At 35.7% G+C, this 25,772-nt stretch overlaps 1 protein-coding gene across 1 annotated transcript in view; it reads left to right on the top strand.

Moving 5' to 3' along the window:
* The first annotated feature begins 472 nt into the window (after positions 1-472).
* The window catches only part of LOC129271278 (uncharacterized), a 43,640-nt gene continuing 18,340 nt past the window's right edge, over positions 473-25,772 (top strand). Inside the window, exons 1-7 of the mRNA XM_064106638.1 lie at positions 473-703; positions 6,165-6,254; positions 7,785-8,063; positions 14,721-14,984; positions 15,928-16,077; positions 16,740-16,792; positions 18,514-18,606. Of these exons, the coding sequence (XP_063962708.1) occupies positions 6,173-6,254; positions 7,785-8,063; positions 14,721-14,984; positions 15,928-16,077; positions 16,740-16,792; positions 18,514-18,606 (921 nt within the window). The 5' untranslated portion in view covers positions 473-703; positions 6,165-6,172. The remainder of the gene's footprint in view (positions 704-6,164; positions 6,255-7,784; positions 8,064-14,720; positions 14,985-15,927; positions 16,078-16,739; positions 16,793-18,513; positions 18,607-25,772) is intronic.

The following is a 25,772-nucleotide window of genomic DNA, read 5'->3' as shown; positions in this document are numbered from 1 at the left end:
TCACGTTCGCAATTATTATTTGTTACATAAGCATCTTGTTCAGGACCACAAACATTGCTCAATATGTTAAATTTTCAGGACAAAATACATGAAATCCCCCCCCCCTAAAAAAAAAATTGCTCGCGCTCGAGTTATCTAATTATATATCTATGTTCTTTTATTAGAAGAAAGCTAAGAAGTGACTGTCATATATATATATATATGTATATATAGATATATATATATATATATATATATGTGTGTATGTGGGTGTGGGTGGGTGTTTGTGTGGTGCCTTAGAAGTGTGTGTGTGTAATTATGGAAAACTCAATTGTGTCACCCCCACCTTTGAGGAGAGATTTCAGTACCCCCACTGAAAAAAATCGTTCCCAGTTCCCTGTTACAAGGGGATTTTGGTTGGGGATTCCCCGTTTTTTTGTTTTGCAGTACAGCGCGCATTCTCGCTGAGTAAACATGGTAAAAGCTAGTGTACACACTTCGCTGTTTCATCAGTTCATTATCACAATGTTTGCTGCTTGCTGGTGTGTGGTCCCGTGGTTTGACATTTATACTACGTCGGAATACTAAAGAGATAAATAGGATTTCGAAACAATATATACTAGCACTTTTTTATTTGATATTAGTTGAATTTTCAATCTGTAATGCTTTATAATATGTGACTCGTCTGGAACAAAATTATTCTTCATACAACTGGGTTATTCACGTAAGTGTTTTTGCTTAGCTTTTATAAACCTCCCGAGTACATACGCTTTGAATTCTATATGTGAGAGCAGTGGCGTGTAGAGAAAAAATAGATTTCGATATTGTTTAGTATTTGCTTTATAACGCAATAGTTGCATTTGACATAATGATTGGAGGTGGTGTTTTATGGTGTACGTGGTCGTAAAGTATGGTCATGCGCGAGTGGTGGGGGGGGGGGGGGGAGGGGTATGTCCATCTGTCTTTCTATCTCGGTTTAGGCAAAGTTATCAAAAAAATAATGTGACCCCGCTCATTCAATTTTTGAAATTTTACCGTACACTTTTATTGGAACTCGTTGGTATTTTTGCCTCAGTATTGCATTGAATATTGCTGACGACATCATGCAATGGCGTAACTACGGGGGGCACGTGCTTTACCACCCCCCCCCCAAAAAAAAAACGGGGAAAGGAGAAAAAAAGGGAGAACGGAAGTGAAACGTAGTGGGGGGGGGGGCAGAAGTCAGAAATGATTGTACTATAATATGTTGTATTTTATCATGTTACTGAATAATATAACATAAAAGAATACATGTATGCTCCGCTCTCGCATTGTTTTTTTTTAGTGAGACAGGTACGTATTATAATAACTAAAATTTGCTTAGAATGTCCCTTTTTTAAATCTTGATATAACAACAAAATTTTCAGCTCGTGCTTCGCGTTATTTGATCAGTAAGATACATATCCGTTTGATGGCACAGTCCTCAAATGTTTATATTAGTCCAGTGGTCTAGTGGTTACGACTCTCGTCTTTCAATAAGAGGGACGTGGGTTCGAATCCCAGCCATGGCGTGTTTTCCTTCAGCAAGAAATTAACCCACATTGTGCTGCACTCGACCCATGTGAGGTGAATGGGTACCCGGTAGGATTTATTATTTGAATGCTTTAGTGCCTATATGGTGGCTCAGCTACAGCCGGGGTAATAATATGATACCAAGTATCAAGAGCAGTAGAGTAAACTATATGCAATTATATATATAAATTATATACAAATGGACCATATTACTGTTATTATTATTATTATTATTAGGTCAGTATACCTGGCCAACATTGAAATCTTAACCAAGCTTAAGTTTTTGAAATATCATCATAACATATGGACCTAGTTCATGAAACGTGGACATAAAAGTAATCAAGTATTACTAAACATCCTGCCTGAGTTCCAAGTCACACGACCAAGGTCAAATGTCATTTAGGGTCAATGAACTTAGACCATGTTGGGGGATACAATATTAGTTCACAAAACTTAGACATAAGGGTAATAGGGTATCACTAAAGATCCTGCCTGAGTTTCAGGTCACATGTTTAAGGTCAAAGGTCACTTAGGGTCAACGAACTTTGGACATGTTGGGGGTATTTGAGGAATTGTCATCATAACTTTGAAATGTTTCAAATTCAAATTCAAATTCAAATTTATTTATTTCACTTCCATCAAACAAAAACAAATTGTATACCATATATAAACATAAATATTTGTATCCGTTGCAAAAAAAAAAAATTAATGATACATACTGTATGTTGTGAAAAAACACTTAGGCAATTTGGGCAACACATTGTAGGTTTTAAATATGTATTCTATTTTTCAATAGAAATTAAATTAAGATGGAAAAGGAGTGACCCACTAAAAAGCAATGCTTGTACAATGTGGGCCCCTCAAAAAATAGATGACACAACAAATAACAAAATAACAAAGTATAAATACAGATAATCAAATGAGAAAAAAAAAATAAATGAGAGGGAAATACTCACAAAATAAATACAAAGTTATCAAAAATATGTAGTTTGATAAAGGACAAAACAACCCGTCCTAAAAATATCCACCCTTCCCCACCCCCCCCCCAGAAAAAGAGAATAAAAAAGGGGAGAATGCCCTGAGAAGATGGATGGGTGCTGCTGTACGTAGATAGAACACATGCCGTCGTGGACTCGAGCAAACTGGATTCAATGATGTGTATAAAAGGAGAAAAAATATTTAAAACAACCTGGAAAGAATATAATGCACGAAAAATGTGATTGATGCCGTAAACAAATAACCGGTAGGAAGGCGGATAAGCGGACAGGAGAGGAGAAAATAGAGGATAGGATAGACACAATAATGTATGAGGTTCAATAATGAGCACATCTGAGAAGGACTTGTGTCAGATTTTGTTTTTAATAAAAAAAGGATAATAATTATTTTATGTTTTAATTGTAGTCTTTAAAGTAATAATGATGACTTGACAGAGATGATGAATTAAACTTAATTTGGGAGTATATTATAAGGTTTTAATAGAGATAATTTGAATTTAGTCTTAAAAGAGTTCAAACATTTTGCATTTGTTTTATCATTATGAAGTGAGTTCCATAACTTCGGTCCATCATAAAATAAATTATTATCGACTGTTATTCCAAGAAACTTAATATGGGATACATTTTCCAAGGGAGTTCCATCCAAAATAATATCAACAGGAAGTGTATTTATAGAGTTGCTAAACAACATATGTTTTGTTTTTTGAAGATTTTTTGAAGATGTTATGGATCTAGTTCATGAAACGTGGACATATGAGCAATCAAATATCCTTGAACATCATGTGCGAGTTTCAGGTCACATGACCAAGGTCAAAGGTCATAGAGTCAACAAACTTTGGGGATGTTGGGGGTATATATGGAATTGACATCATACATGTAACTTTAAAAGTTTATAGATCTAGTTAATGAAACTTGGACATACATGTAAGAGCAGCAATGTATCCCTAAATATCCTGTGCGCGTTTCAGGAACATGGCCAAGATCAAAGGTCATTTAATGGTCAATGAACTCTGGCCGTGTTGGGAGTATGTGTTGAATTGGCATCATAACTTAGAAAGTTTATGGATCTAACTCATGAAACATCGACATAAGGGTAATGAAGTATGAATAATTGTTTTGCACATGTCTTATGTCACATGATCATGGTCAGAGGTCATTTTGGGTCAATGGACATAATGTTTTATTTTCATATTTAAGTGTTTTCTTCCGTGAATAATTATTCATTATCTGTTTTCAAAGGCAGCACTGGTGCTATATTGCGTAATGCAGGCGAGACTGCCAGATGCGTTCCACTTATTATTATTATTGATATTATTATTATTATTATGGGCAATTCAATAACATGATCAACCTTTTTATCTAGTCTTACTTCACTTCATGAACTAGTGACCGATTCATGGTCCTTTGAGAACATTACAGACTGTCAAAAGAAACAAGAAATAAATGGCATAACATTTCATGAAGGCAGGGGTGTCGCGAGGCCTTTTCCCGTTGGGGGGGGGGGGGGGGGGGTTGTGAAGGCCCTGATTACCGACAAATACCGGTACCGATTACCGACGTACGACGACCATGAGTCATGGTAGAGTTCCCTATTCTCCACAGTCACATTTTCTTTCGTAATACCCAGGGGCAGATCCAGCTTTCATCAATAGGAGTGGCCTATTGATGAAACTATTTTCATTTACATTTTTGATATTTTGATTTGAAAACTAAACATTTTTACACGTTTTCATATAAAAAGCAAACTCACATTCCGCATACGTAATTGAACAAGCTGTGTAGCTCAATAGAAATAATGCAAGCGCGAAGCACGAGCTGAAATTTTTGATTTAGTGACAAGAAAGGAAAGCTTTTAAACGTTGTCTTACATGGATATGATTGATGGAGGAAAATTGTGTAGAGGATAAGGATCTCACTAAGCATATGATGCGAGCACGAAGCGCGACCTGAAAGTTTGTAAGTTTACAATCTAAAAATTTGACACTTTTTGCCATCATGAACATGATGGGTATCCAATCAAACAAGTAATGGAAGCGCGAAGCGCGAGCTGGTCTTTTTTAGATTTAGACTTAAAATATTCCATGCAGTTTTTTTAATCAAGAAAAGGAAGGGTATCAATGAATGATGCGTGTCGAAGCGCAAGCTGGAAAATTTTGATATTTTGACCTTTTTACACGATTTTATATTAAGAACTAACTCAGATTCCGCATCTTTAATTCGACAGGCTGTGTATCCCAATCAACGTAATGTGAACGCGAAGCGCGAGCTGAAATTTTCGATTTACTGACCCAAAATGGATCCTTTAAGCACTGTCCAACATGGAGGAAATTTGTAGAGAGGATATAGATGTCACTATATCATGTATATAGTGTTGCGAGCGCGAAGCGCGATTTTTTTTTTCTGGGGGCGGTGGGGACTTAGACCTTCAAGCAGGACAAACTGTCGGTACAGAAGCGCGAGCTAAAAACCTTTGATTTTACAACCTGAAATTTTGACATTCTAAACGCGTTTTGCAATCATGATCACGATGAGGATTTAATCAAACAGGTAATGTGAGCGCAAAGAGCTACTTTTTTCAAGATTAAGACTTGAAATCGGACATTCCATGCAGTTTTTGTAATCACAAAAAGGAAGGGTGTCGATGAACAATGCGAGCGCGAAGTGCGATCTAAATTTTTTCAGGTTTATTTACTTAAAAACTAAATGTTTACACGATTTATATAAAAAACAAACATTCCTCATATGTAATTGGACAAGCTGTGACGTCGCTAAATGCGAGCTGATATTTTTTTTAATTTACTGACCCGAAAGAGGGATAATTTCAAGCATTGTCCAACACGAAGGGAAATTGCAGAGAAGATATGGATTTCACTAAATAATGATGCGAGGGCGAAGCTCGCGCTGAAAATTTTGGAGATTAAGAGTTTAAAAAGGGACATATTAATCACTTTCGGCACAGAAAAACTGAAAACTTTTGATATTTTAAAACTTGAAAACTTCACGTTTTCACAAGTTCTTATTAACAGAATAAACTCAGATTCCGCATACGTAAGTGAACAAGCTGTGTATTTCAGTAAACATAATGCGAAGCGTGAGCTGAAATTGTTGATATACTGACCAGAAAGGAACTGTTTAAGCACTGTCCAACATAAAGGTAACAATGTGAAAAGGACATGGATCTCACTAAAATATAGGATGCGTACGCGAAGCGCGAGCTGGATTTTTCTTTAGATTTAGACCTTAAACCGGGACATTGTGTTCACTGTCATTACAGAGAGCTCCCACATTTCCATTGCGAAAAAACCCCACAATTTAATGACGATGCAATTTTACATTTATTTGACATTTGACAAAGATAACAAATCTCGAAGACCGAGCAAGAGCAAAGTACACGAAGCAGTTGGAACAGCCTTGCGTGACCCGACACGCAGGGCTGTTGGACTGACGTCTGTCGGTCCCTGAAGGTCCCACATATTGGGGGTTCGACGTACATATATTATGGAATTGCTCTTATTACTACTACTATTACTACTATTATTAAGATAAAATACATCCATGCCGTTATTATGGTTAGTGTAATCTGTATTAATTGCTTTCCCATATTTCATTTTTTTTCTAAAATTTATTTTACTTTTCCAGATGTCTAAATGAAGATGAGTTGCTTTCACGTAGGCCTACCATTTATCATTGCTGTCCTGCCCTGCATTTCCTCTTCATATGGATTACAAGGTAATCTTAACTAATAATCCATTTTAATTACAAGACAATGAAGGGGATATATAATTTAGGTCTCTATGAAGTGTCAAGTACCCCTGCAAATATGTATGTATTTATTCGATGTATGTCATGTATGTCAACAGATGATTGCACATGATTCATAGCGACTACTATTAAAGTAAAAAAAAATACTGTAGATTTAAATTTCAATGAAATCGAATTCCTCTCCTTCCAAGATAGTCTTTCCATAATTATTTTCAGTGTAAACTAGATTGACAAAGATGGGACAATGTTTCTTCCTCAGTGATGGATCAACAGTTCTCAGTCATCGATTTTGTTTTAACTCTAATAAGACGGGGGGGGGGGGGGCTGATTTAGCCCCCTGGACATTTTTCGCGATGAATCCGCCGCGCAAATTTTTTGACCGGGTACACTGTAAAAAAAAATTCTGAATCAGTAATTAACACTTAATGTATTTAGGTAGAATTTACAATTTGTAATTATTATTCGTTTTTTTAATATAGTTTTAACTTGTCTTTTAATTTACTTGATTTATTTGGGTTCAATATACATTTAAGAAAATTCACGTATTGATAGCCTGCTTTGATTGAGTAAATCTAACTCAATTAGGCAAAGATGATTATTACTTATAAAATCAAATTGAATGTACTTATATTTTTCAATTAACGCCATATTTAAATAATGCATGAATATTCATTAGAGCAAGTAAATGTTGTTTTTTTGGTTAATAATTGTCATTTCTATTTGTGTTTGAAATTGTTTTGGATAAGGGTGTGCTAACTATTTTATTCTTTTGTTGAATCAAAGAAAGAGCAACATTAAAAGTAATTTAGCAGAAAATTTCAGATTTCTTTTTAGGTTTTCGATGCTTATATTATTCTCACTGTTTTATTTGTAAGAATGAAACGATCACATATAAATATCAATGTCAGTACCTGTACATGTACAGGTAAGTGACAATGCACAAAGTCTAATATTTGGATATAACATGTCTAAGATGAAAATGATGGCACCAAAAGTGGGACGATGGGGAGCGGAATCCCGAAAGTCCACTCCCCCATTTGATTTTTTTCAAATATTTTAGTTAATGTTTTACTTAATTGAATTAAGTTATTGTAACTTAATTTTCTTGAGTAAAATGGATGCAAAGAAAATAAGCAAATTTTACTTAAAACTGCCAAAATCATAAATACTCGAACAAATTAAGGCAGTTTCTTAACATAATTGAATTAAGTAAATAGGCCGGTATTTTTTTTTACAGTGTAGCTCGCTGACTTTTTCACTTTCAAGTCTCTCGCATCTTTTGAGATCAAAATTGCGACCGCCAGGTACGCAATCCAAAATTACGCAAAATTTTGTAAGTGCATGCAGACCGAAAATTGCTCAAAAACGTAAATTCGTGTACACATCCAATGCAAATAGTGTTTTTAGCAAAAATTCATTAATGTATCATTGTTTTTTCTTTTACTGATTACAATCAAGTAATTCCACGTGCATAAATATTGTTTGTTTTTAATTCAGTTATAACCACATCTCACGGGGATGGGGCAACCCTCCCATGCGAACTCGAATATTTAGCCTCTGATAACATCCTATCACTCTACTGGAGAAAAGATGGAACTACAGTCTACTCTCAAACAACAAATAGAGAAGTAGGATATGATAGGTATTCAGTAATCGATGCATCATCTCTTGTTATATCTGATGTTACGAAGAGCGACGCTGGAAATTATTCTTGTAAAATTGTTAGTCAAGCATTCCAAACTGGAGAAAGCGACATCACGCAGTTATACGTGACAGGTGAGTTATGGTATTAACATACCTCTTGTTTTGGAATCGTCTAGTCATATTATAATTATAATTTATAATGATGATGATAAATGGTGATAATGATGGCAAAGGGAAGTTATTGTAAGTAAGGCCAGTGATATACCTTAAGCTATGAGGTTGTTCCCCATTCTTTCCCCCTTTCCCCCACTCTTATGCACCAGTTTATGATGCATTTCTTTGTAACCTGTTTGACCCACCTCTTACTAATTCTCTTGTTATTCATCTCTATACCCCCTATCACTGTTTTGTTTCCGATCCTGTTTGATGTTGCCTGCCCAATTATCTTTTCCCCTCATAGCTTAAGGTCTTTCACTGGCCTTATACCAACTTCCCTTTGTGTCTGCCTACTCCTTTGCTTTCATCCCCTTCTCTAACCTGATTAGTCATCACAACTCTCCAATGCCCCTTTTGTCTCCTTTTTTTAGTGTTGTTGTTGCATGTCTGTGGTCTATATTATGGTTGTTCCACTTTATGTTTGTCATTTTGCCTCCGACGAAGATTCTGCTAGGATTAAATTATTCAATTCAATTCTGTTATTTAATTTCCATTCAAAATTTTCAGAGGTCATGAACCAATTTTGAGAAACTTGTGTTTAATTTCTAGCTTTTAGAATTTACTTTTTTTATTTTGAATACCAACACAAGTGATCGATCAAGAAAAATAAAAGACTGACATTTTACGAGATATTCAACAATTGACATATCATTAGAAATTAACAAATTAAAATTATTATTTGATTCTGTATTGACTCTGACCTCTGAGACACTTCGTGATGTCGATGACCAATTATATCAATATATATATATAAATGTATATTTTTATTCGATAGGATCGAGACCTTTATTTTGTATCTTTGTTATTACAGTGCCACTGATACTTCGTGTTTAAAAGGTTCCTTCGCATACAAATCATGGCTGAGACACTCAGAAATGAGAGTGTTCATTACATTTCGATTATGAATATTCATTATCAGGTTCTGGTTGTAGGATTACAATTCTCCAATCATCACCTCCATCATCATTGTCATCATTTTCATCATCATCATCATCATCATCATCATCATAATCATCAACAGCAAATTCGATTTCACATTCATCCTTTATTAGTTTTTTTCAACTTCATCCTCTCTTCATCTCATCACCATTACTACCACCATCTTGCTGTTATGACACAGAAAATTTACACACAAATCACATATCATACCAATAATCTTAAGTTTTTGGTAATATCAAATTATCCTCCTGAGTAATGACATGGACATTTTTTTCTATTTTCAATACAAACAATATATCATCTGATAATAACTATTACTCAACCGAAGATTTTACTTCTAGATTTAGAGACATGGAACATAACTTTAGTTTGCTTCATATTAATGCTCGTAGTTTGAACAAAAATTTTGAGTCATTGGAATCATTACTTTTCACTTTAAACAATTTCAAATTTTCCATTATTGGTGTCACGGAAACATGGCTTCACAATACTTCACCTAACATATTCAGTTTAGAAAACTATAATCTCATTAGGCGTGACCGGGAAGATCAAAGAGGAGGAGGTGTAGCATTTTACATCAGTGAACATTTACAATTCAAAGTAAGGAAAGAAATATCATTAAAACAGAGTGAAACTTTATTCATAGAAATCACGAAGCCAAAAAGCAAAAATATAATTATTGGATTGATTTATAGACCCCCTCATGATAAAGTAAATTTATTTTGTGAAGACCTTGAAACGTGCCTTCATACTATTAGAAAAGAAGAGAAACAAATATATTTAATGGGTGATTTTAACATCAACCTGTTATCCCAAAATAATGAACATGATTTATTTCTACACACAATGCATTCATTTGGCTATTATCCCCATATAGATAAACCGACTAGAATTGATAGCCATTCATCAACACTTATCGACAACATTTTTTCAAATATATTAAACAGAGATATTACCAGCGGATTGTTAATATCTGATATATCGGATCATTTGCCGGTTTTTTCATTTTGCGATAATGATATTCCAAAGGAAAATATACTCAAATCGACAATGTATAGAAAAGAATCTCAAAATAACATTGAATCGTTTAAAAGGGATCTTGCTATTGAAGAATGGTTGGATGTATTTCATGAGTCTAATTCAAACATTGCATACACAAATTTTAACAATAAATTGCAGATATTTTACGAGAAAAATTTTCCTCTGATACCACTGGTCAAAAGAAAGAAGGCAAAAATGCCATGGATTTCTAAAGCAATTTTAAGATCCATACGTACCCGTAATAAACTTTACAAGGCATTTTTAAAGAACCCTTCTATTCAAAACAAAAATAAATACAAAACTTGTAGAAATAGACTAACCAATACAATTCGAGCTCATGATGTTGCGATAAATTCAGAAGATGTAGCTGATACCTTTAATTCCTTTTTTGTTAACTTAGGACCCTCATTGGCAAACAAACTTGACAGAACTGATGAAAATTTTGGAAAATTCCTTCCCACACCCATTAACTCTTCTTTATTCTTTAACCCAACAAATGTTCAGGAATTAATTGAAATAACAAAAAATCTCAAATCAAGCAAATCACAGGGAATTGATAGAATTAGTACTTTCCTTCTTAAGCAGATCATACACTATATTGCCTCTCCTTTGTGTCATATTTTTAATCTGTCGATTAGCACCGGAATATGTCCTGATTCCCTAAAAATTTCAAAGGTAAATCCTGTTTAAAAAAAAGACAATCCGCATGAAATAACAAATTACATGCCTATTTCTATTCTTCCCAGCATTTCCAAAATATTAGAGATGATTATTTACAATAGACTTTATAAGTTTCTAGATAATTTTCATTTTCTAAATTCTAACCAATATGGATTCAGGAAAGGACATTCGACTGATCAGGCGTTAATACAAATATACGATAAAATTACAAATGCAATGGCAAAAAAAAAAACATATAATAGGCGTATTCATGGACTTAAGCAAAGCCTTTGACACTCTTGACCACCAGATATTACTTAAAAAACTTGAAAATTTTGGAATTCGCGGAATTGCACTATCTTGGTTTAAGAGTTATTTGTCCAATAGAAAACAATATGTAATTCACAATAATATTCCTTCTGATTTTCAGTTAATACAATGCGGAGTTCCACAAGGATCAATCCTAGGCCCCTTACTTTTTTTAATATATATCAATGATTTGACTTCTGTAACACCTTTATTATCATATGTATTATTTGCAGATGACACCAACATTTTTTGTTCACATAATAGCTTAGAAACTTTAGTAGACCGTGAATTACCAAAACTATCTTTGTGGTTTAAGTGTAATAAGCTTTCACTCAATATAGATAAAACAAACTTTATATATTTCAAGCATACACACTCACATGATAACGAATTTCCTTACAATATAAACATAGACAATAATCCTCTCAAAAGGAAAAGAGAAACAAAGTTTTTAGGTGTCACAATAGATGAAAATTTAAATTGGAATGAACATGTACGTTGTATAACTACTAGTATTTCTAGAAACGTTGGTATACTTTACAAAATGAAAAACATAATTCCACATACAACTCTTGTCATACTATACAATTCATTAATATTGCCTTATATATCATATTGCAACATAGTTTGGGCAACATGTGCAAAAACTAAAATTAATACAATATACTTATTACAGAAAAAAGCAATTCGAATCTGTACTGATTCCCAATATTTATCACACACAAATCCATTATTCCATAAACTAAAGACTCTAACAGTATTTGACATAAATACTCTTCAAAGTTTACTACTTATGTTTAAGTACATAAATAACATGCTCCCACCTTCATTCCACAATTTTTATACTCTGAATACATCTATTCATTCTTACCCTACCCGTAACTCTTCAAATTTCCATTTAATCAACCCTAAATTGCTTATTGCGCAGAGATCCATAAGACACCATGGTCCAGATTTGTGGAACTCTCTACCAGAGCCTGTAAAACAATCTTCGTCTCTTCACTCATTTAAGGCAAACGTTAAATCTATGTTATTATCAGAATATTTGAAGTAAAATTTCTGTGTCGTATCCTTTTTATCGTGAATTTATTCCTCCTTCGATTTAGTCATTACCAATATCTTCATCATGACCAGCATCATCTCCATGGCCTTCATCATCATCATCATCATCATCAACACCATATCACCGTCACCCTTAGCTTTATCATCTTCATCTTCATACTATAAAATTGCATGAATTCATGTTTCGTATTTGAAAATGTATGCCCATTCTGCTTTATAAATGTATTAATTAATTCTATTAGTATAAGTTTGGGATTGTCATTTTTTTCAAGCAATCTGCTTATGATGACAATCCTTCTCCTGCAATTGTGAATATCATATAGTTAATCATTTTTGTCTGAAATTATCTTTTTAATACTCTTTATTTATGATTCATGCCAAAAATGCTAGCATATTATGTTTATTATGTTATGAAAAATGTATAATACGAATGTTATGGATGCAGAAGAAAACAATAAATCAAAATAAAAAAACATAATACAAAGTAATATAAAGTAATACAAATCAAGTACAATTTTACAGAAGGGCATTCTTACTTCGTAAAAAAACCCAGAAAAAAACAGTATAATATAGAGCATAAAGGGAAATGAGGGGGATCCACTAAAAAGCAAAGCTTGTAAAGTGTGGATCCCACTTGGAAATGAAGAAAGTATAGTAGACTTATTCTTATACGCGTACATATATGTATTACAGGAAAGAAAAAGAGGATCGAAAGCTTAGTCCCCTTTTGACTCACTAATTTACTCCATTGGCTCTCTTTTATTAGATAAGCAGTTTTCAGCAGCTTCTTTCTGCCAATAATAATAATACTAATGATGATAATGATAATATAAATAATAATGATAATAACAACAATACACAGTTCTTGTTTACCGTATATCTTCCAAAAGACTTGGGTAATTATTATTGATATACCCCTAGTCGCCTTTCAGCCTTGCAGCCGTTTTTGAAGTAATTCCTACCAGTGCCCATTTACCTCACATGGGTTGAGTGCAGTAAAGTGTGGATAAATCACTTTCTTCTTGAAGATTTGCCAAATGTCCTTCAAAATTGTCTCCAAAAGGGCCCAAAATCAGGACATCCTAGCCGCAACTTTCCCGCAACAATGTTTTGAGCACGTTGAAAACTTTTCTGCGTGCAGACCAGACTTGCGTGTATGCGCCTTTTCGGGCAACTGCATGCGAGATTGCCGCCAAGTCACACGCAAGGCTTACATGGAACAATGTGACAGTCTATTGTTTAAGAAGTTCATTGGGTGTGCTACATTATTTATACAAAATACAATAGTCTTGACAGCGCTACATACCTTGATTAAATAAAAAAGAAAAGAAAAAGGAAGTAAGTAAATGAAAAACAAAATGAATGAATAAATGCACTGGCATTGTATATAAATCTTAAGTCTGATTTTAAGTATGATTATACTAATTGAAATATGGATGTACTTCCTCTTTCTTTTCCTGTTTCACTTTTTCCTTTCCCTTTATTCTCTCTCTCTCCAACTGTCTCCCTTTTCTCTCCCTTTTTACTTTTAGTTTTCTTCTCAATTCCATTCATTTTCATTTACTACTAATATTATTTGATGAATACGCATTATTTTGTTTATATTGCTATACATAGGGTTTTAGGAAGTCTTTATTAAAAAATGTCTCTAGTAGGTCTGATTGCAGAATGTTTCAACTTTTTTTTTCTTCTGTGTCCTGGAATTTGAAATTAGTGTTCCTAACCTAGGAAGGGGGTACGGTTATCACTTATCTTTCCTTCACTTGCATTAGGTCAGTCTTTATTTCGCTCATATAGTTATATTATCTATATCACATATCGTTTTCGATTTGTCATGTCGCATGTTACACCCATTTACATTACTAGTACTTTATGATTGTTTACAATCTAAAAACTGAAGTGCTAATTTAGCTCTTAAGGAGCGTATATAGTGACTGCACTTTGGAGCGCTGATTTTTCTCGTTTAAATCCGAACTAGAAAAATCAGCACTCCGAAGGGCAGTTACTTAAGAGCTTAATAATCACTCCCTTTTTAGAGTGTACATGTAGTTAATACATGTTGTAAATCAACCATTGGAATTTTGACAGGAGGCTTTCTGTCCCTGGCTTTTCAATGGTTGAACTTTAAATTGTTTATACTGAAATGCACTGTTTTTATGATTTTCTTTGGCAAACGAATAAATAATTCGATAACAAAGACCTTCGGGTTATAATATAAATCAATCTTTTTCATTTCTTGGCATCCATGTTTACTTCATTATCCTATTGTTTATATATCTATGTTGATAATATGTTTGATTATCTCGAATAAATATTAATAATAAGAAGAGTGATGACCCTATGGTGATAATAATGATAATAATACTAACTACTACTACTTATAATAATGATAATAGTAATATTTATAATGATGATGATGATGATGATGATAATGATAATAATAATGATAATGATAATAATAATAATAATGATGAAGATGATGATGATGATAATAATAATTATAATAATAATAATGATAACTAATGACAATAACAATTTATTTGCCATCATACTTGTCAATAGATGTTGATGTGAGCCACTGTCAAGACACTGGAGATGGTGAATGTAGCTGTTTCATTAATGGTTCAAACATTACATCCTTGGAATGCTCTGCATCCGGGTTTCCACATCCTCCAGTTATCACGTGGGAGGTGGGTCAGGTGACCTATCGATCATCCTCTCTCGATCTGACAAAGTTTGCTGAAAACTTCACCCTTGTCTGCAAGGCGAAGGGTAGGAGTGTAGATAGCATAGAGAATAAAACAGTGTGCGTCTACTACATGCCTGGTTAGTTGCATTCTAGCTTGCTTTGATTCTTTGATGACCCCCCCCTTCAAAAGAAATACAAAACAGAAAAAGCAAAATACATTATTGTCAATCTAATCTGGACTTGTTCCCACCCCCACCACTTGTAGATAAATTTCCAGTGTAAGAGATGTAGTATTAATGTATAGTATAGATCATGTTTTTACATTGTGTTTAATAAAAATATATAGGCAACACTAGCGTACCTACGGGGGCAGGGGGGGGGGGGGCAGTCTGCCCCCCCTGACGAGCCACAACCCATGGAAAGGACGTATCCCTGCCTCCCCTGACGAGCTTGAAAGGCCTTTTTTTGCCCCCCTGACGAGCTTGAAGACCTTTATTGCCCCCCCCCCTGACGAGCTTGAAGACCTTTTTTTTTTTTTTTTGCTTGTCAAATTTTTTGGCGGACAGTTTTGCCCCCCCTGTGGAAAATCCTAGGTACGCCACTGATAGGCAATAAAGAGATGAAGAATGAAAGTAATTTTGTATGGGTATAACTGGGTCAACACTGTCATGAATTTACAAGGATGATTGTTTGATGCCTCATATATGGCATTACTGAGTACTATATTGAAGTTACCAAGGACAAACATGGCCATGGGAAGCGGGGTGCTGGGGTGATATTCTCCTTTGGATTCTGTAAGGTTGCCCAAATAATGTAACCCAATTGATCTCCATTTTGTAGTGAAACCCTTATTTATTTATATTTTCTTTCCTTGTTAAACTTTTCGTGTCCCATATAACCTTCATATTTTGGTGAAACCCCCTTTTTTGCTTGTCAAATTCTAATCGGCACCCTGTAAAAAAACGTTCACAGGGCCCTAGACAAAGACTCTTCCTCTGCACTTTAATATTCTAGACCAGTATAAATCTCGGAAAAATTCAAGATGGTATAGTGACTGTTTTCTATACTTCTTTTTCTCAGAATCATCATCTACCATGTCAACTGAGATATCTCCTGTAGTCACATCTTCTACAAGTTCATTTCGTGCCGTCCTTGCTCTGATGATATTATTCATTATTTTGTTTACATTTTCATGTGTTTTTTTATACACGAATCATATACGCACAAAAGGTAAGTACTTAATCATCATAGAGGGAGGGCTTTATTTAAAAAATATGCCTCAACATCAGTAACATCAGTTAAACAATCATCGAGAAGTTCTTACTTGGTATTATTCAAACATGAATTATACAACTGCATATTGAAAGTTTTCCTAAAGAGGCAACCCCTTATCTTTCTGATTAATATTTCTGATTTGTAATGTCTTCCAAGGTCGAGTCCACCCTAACGACAAATTCATTTGATTGATATACTGAAATAACAAACACCTATAAGGTCAACGTCATCAATATAGCAGTTAATTTCCCGACGTTATTATCGCACAAGGTATGCACTCAGCGTGAGCAGTATGTATATTGATAAATAAAGGATCCCTGTTATTTTTTTCTTTATCACTTTTTTTTATATTTCTATAGGGATCAATTTGGACAAGCTTTGTGTTTTTATCACTCCGCATGTCACATCTGTATCTTTGATTTTTTGTGTGTATATATATATATATATATATATAACTACACACACACATACACACACATATATTTATATATATATATAAGTTTAATTTAAATTTCAAGTTGACTTTTTATTAAATTTTTCCTATTAAACTTAGAAGTTCTGTAAAACGGAAGGCAAGTAAATGAACGCATTGATTCTTTTTTTTTCGTTTCATACAGGTTCGCTGCCCTGTCTTTTGCCCATTCGTTTGATGTCAAGGTCTACATCAACGGTAAGAGTAATTATACTGAATAAGCAAATGCACACATCGCAAAAACCTTGGTGTCATTTGGTGTACATAGATTACAAAATCAGTTATTTTACTCCGGTGTTAGAATTTTGGCGTTATTTCAACACCCTTGGGTGTTGAAACATTTGGTTGACACTTTTTGGTGTTACGTTTAATCTCTAGGGAGTATGTTTTAACAACCAATTGTATGGTTCTATAAGGCCAAGCGAGATACAAGAAGAAGGATCAAGTTGGTAACTAGTGGGAACGAGTCATAAAAAATGTCACGTCACACTAAGTAGGCTATCCACTCCACGCTAGGAAATAAATACAAAAAACCATAAAATACTTATTTTTTTATCAGCCATTGTTTGGCCTTTCTTACGTGTATACATTATAATTATAGGTTTTCCCGTCCAATTTCGTCAAAATTTCAACCGATTTAATGATGTAATAGTTCAATTTGCAACTATTTTGAATGACCTATGAGATCAACATTTAAATAGCCAAATACTTTGTTCAATTCAATCCTATTGGCACGCGATTTCATGGTTATTTAATTTAAACAAGTATAAAGAACGATCAAATTCAAATAGCTGAAGAAGTGTTTTCAAATTCACACCGGTACCCTCCTTGCGAAAGTTTAGGAATTCAAAACCATTAATATGCAATCACTTATAGCATATGCACAGTGTTTTTCGTTGTTTTTGTTGTTGTTGTTTCTTGTTTACTTCTTTTGAATGATTATGGAAATGGGTTTTACTTCTAAATTGGATGCTTACCATTTTAATGAAATGTATCATCCATCTGAAAAACCATCATCGGAACAACAAGTCGTTTTTGTTCCACTTTCACAGCTATATATCGTGGTCAATACCATGTTTCCCATCCCTTCCCCACAACGATATAATTTACAATTATGTAAAATAAAAAAAGAACAAGATGATGAAGAAAAATACCTACCATTGGCATAGGTCATCCACCCACTCACTAGCGGATCCAGGGGGGGGGGGGCACAGCCGGCTCGTGTCCGTGCCCCCCCCCCTTTGAGAGCCACACTTAAAAAAAAATCGTGGACCTTCCCTTATTCTTTGTACAAAAACCTTCTTTTTTTGTTCGTCAAATTTCTAGGGAAAATGCCCCCCCCCTTTGGGAAATCCTTGATCTGCCCCTGCACCCACTCATTAATCAATAAAAGAATAACCGTTCACAACCGTATCCTATTATAAGGGTTACATAAATTACGTCTTTATCAAACATAATGGAATAAAATTATTCTAACTGAAAGATCAGAAAAAATAGAAAGATAGGGTAAAGTTTTGAGAAAAAAAAAATTGTATAACGTTATAAAAAAAAAATGAACACAGAAACATGTTATCTGAATTTTGACGTTTAAAGTGCAAATATGTGTACCAATTAATGAAGTTGAAAATTGTATCTTGGGCGAAATTAAACGATCAGTTCGTCGTTGCGAAATTAAATGACAACTTTGGCCATTAATTTGAACAAATTTCTCCCTAAATTGAATTTCTACCAAATTCAAAGGAATTATATAAAACGGAATTAAATGCTGAATAAATGAAAATGAACCATGTGTGCAGAGGGTTGACAAAATAGTTCGAATTTGAAAGTCCTTTCATTAATTTAAATGCAACTCTGATGAAATAGGACGGGAAAACCTATATTATAATGATTGAACTGTATAATGATTAAATTCAACGCAGCCGAAATCCCAACAAGCGAGTAAACGCCCTCTAGAGCCAATGACTAGTTATGATGCAGGAGACGTCAAGGTCTGGAAGGACAGCTGGAAACATGTAAGTTCAAATAAACATTCATTTTCTTCCATTTCACAAATTTCTACATTTATCGTAAACATAAATTAATACAATAATCAGTTTGTTATGAAGAATATAAATATATAGTATTCAAAGCTGGAATGGAGTTTACATAACTACAGTATGTAAAGCTCTGAAAATTTCATCTAAATCTGGTACAAATGACAAAGGGCCGTTTCACACGTGAATCTTGAATCGTCATTGTATTGATGATTGCAAGTCGTCTTTAGAATCATCGGATCTTTCACACGCTCACTCGAACAGTGTGATTTGAATTCGAATTCCAGAGCGGAGGCGGTATGTGTCTAACCTCCCTTTAACACGATAAAAAAAATCGTAATTGAATGATGATTCCAGTGACAAAGAAAGCTACTGACGAATTTTTAGCACGTGTGAAGACAAACTAGAATCACGAACGCTAATCACAATCACGAATTCAAATTCAACTCCGGAGGTGAATTCTAATTATGTTTCACTCAAATTGCGGTACGAATTTTGCGTGTTGAAATCTAAGGTCTAGGTATATTTGATGAAATTCTCTATATGCATACCATCATGAACACAATGATGAACTTGTAGTATTATATCTGTTTTGAAAAAGGTGATTTCTTTTTTTAAGATTAATTTATGTATATCAATTAGCACGTCAAAAGGCTTGAACACAACTACAACATGGCGAATTTTGTCAATTTTGCACAGCTATGTGCAATAACTGGACAGTTGATGTCATGTCTTTACACAGTAAAAACGCTGTACAAAATATCGCTGTATAAGAGGTGCTGTATAATTTTATGAACAGCACATGTTTAAACTTTGATATTGGATGAAATCATAATTATTACTTTACTTTCATATAAATGTGTAAACTAGGTCTCCATTATAACAAAATAAGCTGCAATTATTATTATGTTTGTCACGAGCGAAACTGCTCTAGTTAACTTATTAATCTACAGGCTACTTAACCACCCTGAATAAAAGACCAAAGGATATTCAAGATATAAATGAAGTGATCAATTTAATGTCACAAAATATAATAAGCCATTAACATTCAATCATTGAGAACATAAGTATATTGGCAAATGGATATTCAATAAATCTTTGCATATCGAAAATCATAAAATTGCATATATACATAAGAGGAGTATAATCTTCATTGATTGTTTATGGGAAGAGATCGATCTGAAAATAGGCCTTTAAATTATGTTACCGAAAGTCTTAATCGGGTAAATGTGGAGTTCGAAAAACAGAAGAGATCGACAAACCACGACGACTACGAAGAGGGGACGATGAAAACGCGACTGACATCGTCAGCGAAGACACGTGTCCTTGAAGAACGAAGAACCAGAGTTGAGTTGAAGCTGTAACTAGGAAGAATTATGGTCGAGTCCGACGAACCGTAGCTTCGGCTGACTGAAGTGAGTCATTCCCCTCTGTGACTCATGACCTTGACATAGAGGGTAGGTGCTACCCTGACCTACGTTGACTCTACATTAACCCTGGGCTGACCCTAGGTTGACAGCCGCCTAAAATAGGAATAGACCAAATACTTAACAGCAAAGGCCCTAACAATATCCTATTCACAAAGATATCAGCTTATCGAAATTAGCTTTCATATTTATTATCAAAGTAAATAAATAACAACCTCCTATTAGCATGAGCTTTATGATAGTCAAGAAAATACATAACAGTTGAGAAATCTAATATAATTAACTTTCTCTCTGAATCGTAGATCGATTATATACTTGACTTTAACAGACTTGCAAAATACGTTTCCTTCACCGGAGGTATCACATGAAATATTCATAATTTGCAAAACAAGGTTTTTATAAATGACACATAATTGTACGACTTTAAATAGCAAAATACAACTTTGTTCATTTTAGTAAGAATAATTGTATTCACTTTGAAGAATGGAGTAGGATAAGAAATATATGTAATTTGGTGACAAAATGAGCAGAATATATATATGTAAATCTATCTTTCTTTCTGAAAACAGACATGCCATATTAAGCATAAGAATTGTATTAACATTAAAACCATATAAACCAAACATTACTTACAATTCGGCATGAGTAGAAAGGAACCTGCCCGCACTGTGGCACCCGCCCTTTTCCTTGGTTAGGAAACACCCCAAAACGGACCTTCCTCTCCAAAATCAAAAGTCAGAGTGAGCTGGCTTGGCTTTTCTTGCCAGCACACCGAACAGAAATATGTAACACAAAGAGTCTGTAATCCTACACACCTGTTAACCTATAGTCTACTTATTATGACAACCCAGCCTGTTGAAATAGCAGTCAACCTATCATGCCTATAGTTTAGTTACTAAGGTATGCAGTCCACATCTGTACATGGAGTTTAACAAAAGAGTTTAACAAAACATGGACTTTAACAGAAGGGTTATCTAACTTTGAATAAGATCCTACAATTGCTCCCCAATTTCAAGAAAATGCTCTGATTTTCTTCCAGAAATGAGTTTAATCTTATTCAATGTGTAAAAATATATGATTCGCAGGATAAATGTGAAATATTACTATGCTCACTATATAGCACTTACAGTAATTTACTACCTTGGTTTAGGTGTATAAAGAATCGACTTAAATGTTTTCCAAATTTAAATCAAATTAAATCAGTTTTATTCTGCAATACAATTGTCAATCTTATAAATTGCATGCATTTCAATTTTCGGTGCCTTTTTTCTTACAACCTACTTAGAAAGTCTGCTCCTACGTTCTCGGAGCCGCGAATTGCCTCAATGCGGTAGCGAAATGGCTGGAGGGAAAGGGCCCACCTCATTACCCTACTGTTGATACATTTTGCTCGATTGAGGTATAGAAGTGGTTTGTGGTCTGTTTCAAGGACAAAGTCTGTACCTTCAAGGTAAACACGGAATTTACTTATTCCCCATACCAATCCGAGACATTCACGCTCAATAGTCGAGTAGGCCTGTTCACGCGGAAGAAGCTTGCGACTTGCGTAAGCAACAGGCTGTTTCTCTCCATCATGCTCCTGAAGGAGTACAGCACCAAGTCCAGTAGAAGATGCATCTGTTCTTAAAATGAACTTCTTCTGAACATCAGGCAGACAAAGGATGGGGCTCTGTGTGAGACTTTCCTTCAAAACTTTGAAGGCGGCCTCTTCTTCAGCAGTCCATTTCAACTGGTTAGGCTCCCGATTCCTTGTCTTGTCTGTCAGACGTGATGCTTTCGACGCAAAATTTGGGATAAAGCGCCGGTAATAGCTGGCTAATCCGATGAATGCACGAAGCTGCTTCTTAGTTTCAGGCTTCTTAGCATCACGGATCTTCTCTACCTTATCCAACATGGGTTGGATCTTACCTGCTTGGACAATATGCCCTAAGAATTCTACCTTTGTGCAACCGAGTTGGCACTTGCTGGGTCGAGCAGTGAGCCCTGCTGCTCGCAATCTTCCCAAAAGCTCATACAAGGTAGATATGTGTTCTGACCAAGTCGAAGTATGAATGAGAATGTCATCCAGATAATTAGTGACGTGTTTCATGTCTGCCAACAAAGACCTCATAACCCTGCTAAAAGTGGCAGGTGCATTGACCAAACCAAACGGCATGACACGAAACTGGAACAATCCACTTGGACTCTGAAAAGCTGTCTTTGCTTTGGCATCTTCTGACAAAGGGATTTGCCAGTAGCCTTTGCTTAAGTCCACCTTAGAAAAGTAACAAGATCCAGAAAGACTAGCGAAGATTTCATCTGCACTTGGCAAAGGTTCTGCATCAAATATTGTGATGCGATTCAGTCTACGGAAATCTATACAGAAACGATTGCTGCCATCTGATTTCTTTACTATGACTATTGGGGACGAATAAGGTGAATTTGACTTCTCTATCACTCCCATTTTGACCATCTTCTCTGTCTCATCCTGTATCACAGAACGAAGTGCATGTGGGACGGGATATGGTCTTTGTCGAATGGGATCAGCAGAAGTCAAACGAATAGAATGACTGCCTAAAAGTGTTTTACCTGGCACATCAGTCATCACATCCGGAAAATCCTCAAGTAGAGAACTAACTTCGTGTCTCTGTTGAGTCGACAAATCAGAACCAAGTTCAACATCATCAATGGTTTCCTGTGCTTCTAACACTGGGATACCTATCCTTATACTACTTGGAATAGAGGGAGTCTCTTGACTATTATCCTCATACCCATCTATAACTGAAGCTCCAACAACTACCTCTAAAGCTCCAGCAGAAGTGGTATCTTCCTCAGACTTGTCAACAGACGAAGGAACATCAGGCTTTTCTGCCCGGTCAATGTATCTCTTTAAGAGATTAGCATGAAAGGTTTTCACTTTTCCGTTCATGTCGAGACGATAATCAAGATCACTCAATTTATGGACTACCTTGAAAGGACCCTTCCATTGTAACAGCAATTTGTTGTGATCTGATGGAAGGAGAAGCAGAACCTTATCTCCGGCAACAAACTTCCTAACCCTACTCTTGGCATTATAGTATCTCATATTTCGCGAGGTTGACTTACTTAACTCTTCCTGTGCTACTTCCATGGAACTCTCAAGCCTATCCTTAAGATCAACAATGTACTGATATGTAGTCTTCAATTCAGAATCATTAGCCTGACCACTCCAAAGTTCCTTAAGTATCTCAAGAGGACCTCGAACCTGTCTGCCATACAAGAGTTCGAAAGGCGAGAAGCCAAGTGAAGCCTGAGGGGCTGCTCTGTACGCAAATAGAACAGGTGCCAAGTACCGGTCCCAATCACTTGGACGGTCTGCACATACTCTCTTCAAGATCTGCTTAAGTGTTTGATTAAACCTCTCAACTAACCCGTTACAAGCGGGGTGGTAGGGTGTGGTTGTTAATTGTCGAATCGACAATAACCTCCCTACTTCTCGCATCATCCCCGAGGTAAATTGGGTACCACGATCCGATAGAATCTCTTGGGGAACCCCAACTCTACAAAAGACCTCTACCATAGCTTCAGCTACTGTACTAGTCTCAATGTTTGCCAACGCAACCGCCTCAGGATAGCGGGTTGCATAGTCTACTATCGTGAGAATATACATGTTCTTTCTAGCAGTTACTGGTTTAATTGGGCCTACCAAATCGACAGCTACTCTAAGAAAAGGAACATCTATCACAGGCATCTTGCCTAGAGGGACCTTAGAAATTCTGCCCTTGGGGACTGTTCGCTGACAGATATCGCAAGACCTACAATACCGAGTAATATCTGCTTGGACACCAGGCCAATAGAAATTAGCTAAGACCTTATCAGTGACTTTCTTTACACCTTGGTGACCCCCCATTATACTCTCATGAGCTAACTTCAACACAGCTTGCCTATAAGGTTTAGGAACAACTAACTGCCTAACTTCATTACCACTAAGCACAGACTTTGGTTGAAAAACCCTGTGTAACAATCCACCATCAAAGACAAAATATGAACTATGTCCTGAAATTTCACTATCTTCACGATCTTTACTATTCAAACTAGCATACTCCATTGCTTTCTTTAGCGTTGGGTCAGCCATCTGAGCCTCTTTGATGTCTTCTGAAGAAACATCAGGTATGGCTGACGGAACCTTCAGAGTCGGCCGTGGCCGCTGAGCTTCACGAACTTGAGCTCGAGTCTGAACTGCCATGTTCACATTGTCATGCGACTTGCATGGTTGACCAGGTTTCCAATCTGGAATTGGATCCTTTGCTGGTCTCACATTGTCAATTTCACCAAGAACTACGTCAAATACAGGCGTCTCTACGCACAAAGCTTCTACCTTGCCAACAAACCAAGGAGAATCAATGTTGACCCTAGCTATTGGGAACTTCCTAATTGTTTGGTCAATTAAGACACACCACTTAGACTGACCAGTAAACTGTTCTGGCAATACCAGTGACTTCTTCACGATTACACCTGAACAACCTGTATCCCTAAGGACACTCACATCATGTGATTCAAGTTTTCCATTCCTAACTGGAAGCTTATCATGCCAACGTCGCTTACAAGTAGCACACAAACTAGTGACTTCCCTATGCTTTTCTATTTCGAGAATTTCTTTAGAAGGAGATTCAATATACTCAGCAGAAGACACTAAGAACTCTCCTAACTCTACACTATCAGTGATCTGAGTTTCCTGAGACCCAGAAGAACTACAAGTGGGACAACTACCTGATGTCTGTTTCCCTACTAAATCTTGAGTTTCTCTTAACTGATCCTTTTGGTTCCTACGCTTACCTATTGGTGGCTTCTGAGAACTAACTAAACTCGCGCCTTGGAGTCTAACATTACAATCTTGCGCAAAATGACCCATTTTGTTACAAACAAAGCATGGACCCTTCCTACGATGGCCTGATTGTTCACCCTTAACCTTGATCTCAGCAATTGGCGCATTGGATACCGCAGTACTACCCTTAGGTTTACTCTTATGGTTCAAGGGGGAGTTCTTTTTAGGTACTCCATAGCGACCCCCATGTGCCTCAACAAATGTATCTGCCAGACCTGCCATTTCATCAGCAGATTTTGGTTTTCTTTCTTTTAGAAATAAAGCTAGTGCTTGACCTCCTTTCTCTAAGACTTGCTGCATTAGAAGTAATTGTACAATACCATCATATGAGTGCTGAGCTTCAGACAATTCTATCCACTTATCTAAATAATGGGACAACCTCACAACAAACTGACTAGGAGTCTCTCCTACCTCGGGATTAGAAAATCTGAACTTCTTACGGAAATCATCTGCCGTGAGTTCAAATCTCTTCAACAAAGCATCCTTCAGTGTTGCATAATCTTTTGACTGATCAGCTGATAACCTTGAGTATACATCTAACGACTTACCACGAAGTAAAGCACTAAGACTTATGGCCCAGCTAGTCTGTGGCCAACCCTGATTTTCAGCATAGCGTTCAAATCTATTAAGATATGCATCCATACTATCCTTTCCTTCCGTGAAAGGAGGGAGTTTAGGGGAAGGGGCCAAAGAACGACGGTCACCGTCACTACTTCCTACTTCAGAACTACTCTGGATACGAGCTAATTCAAGTTTCTTATCTAATAACATTCCCTCTTGTTTTTGTAACTCGATCTGTTGTTGCCTATCTTCCCTAGCTGCATGTCGCTCATCTCGAGCTAATTTTTCTCTCTGTTCAACAAATGACAAAAGGT

Source organism: Lytechinus pictus, chromosome 11 (assembly GCF_037042905.1).
Source record: "Lytechinus pictus isolate F3 Inbred chromosome 11, Lp3.0, whole genome shotgun sequence".
Lineage (NCBI taxonomy): Eukaryota > Metazoa > Echinodermata > Echinoidea > Temnopleuroida > Toxopneustidae > Lytechinus > Lytechinus pictus.
Note: the sequence above shows the minus strand (reverse complement) of the source record. Positions and strands in the feature narration are given on the sequence as shown.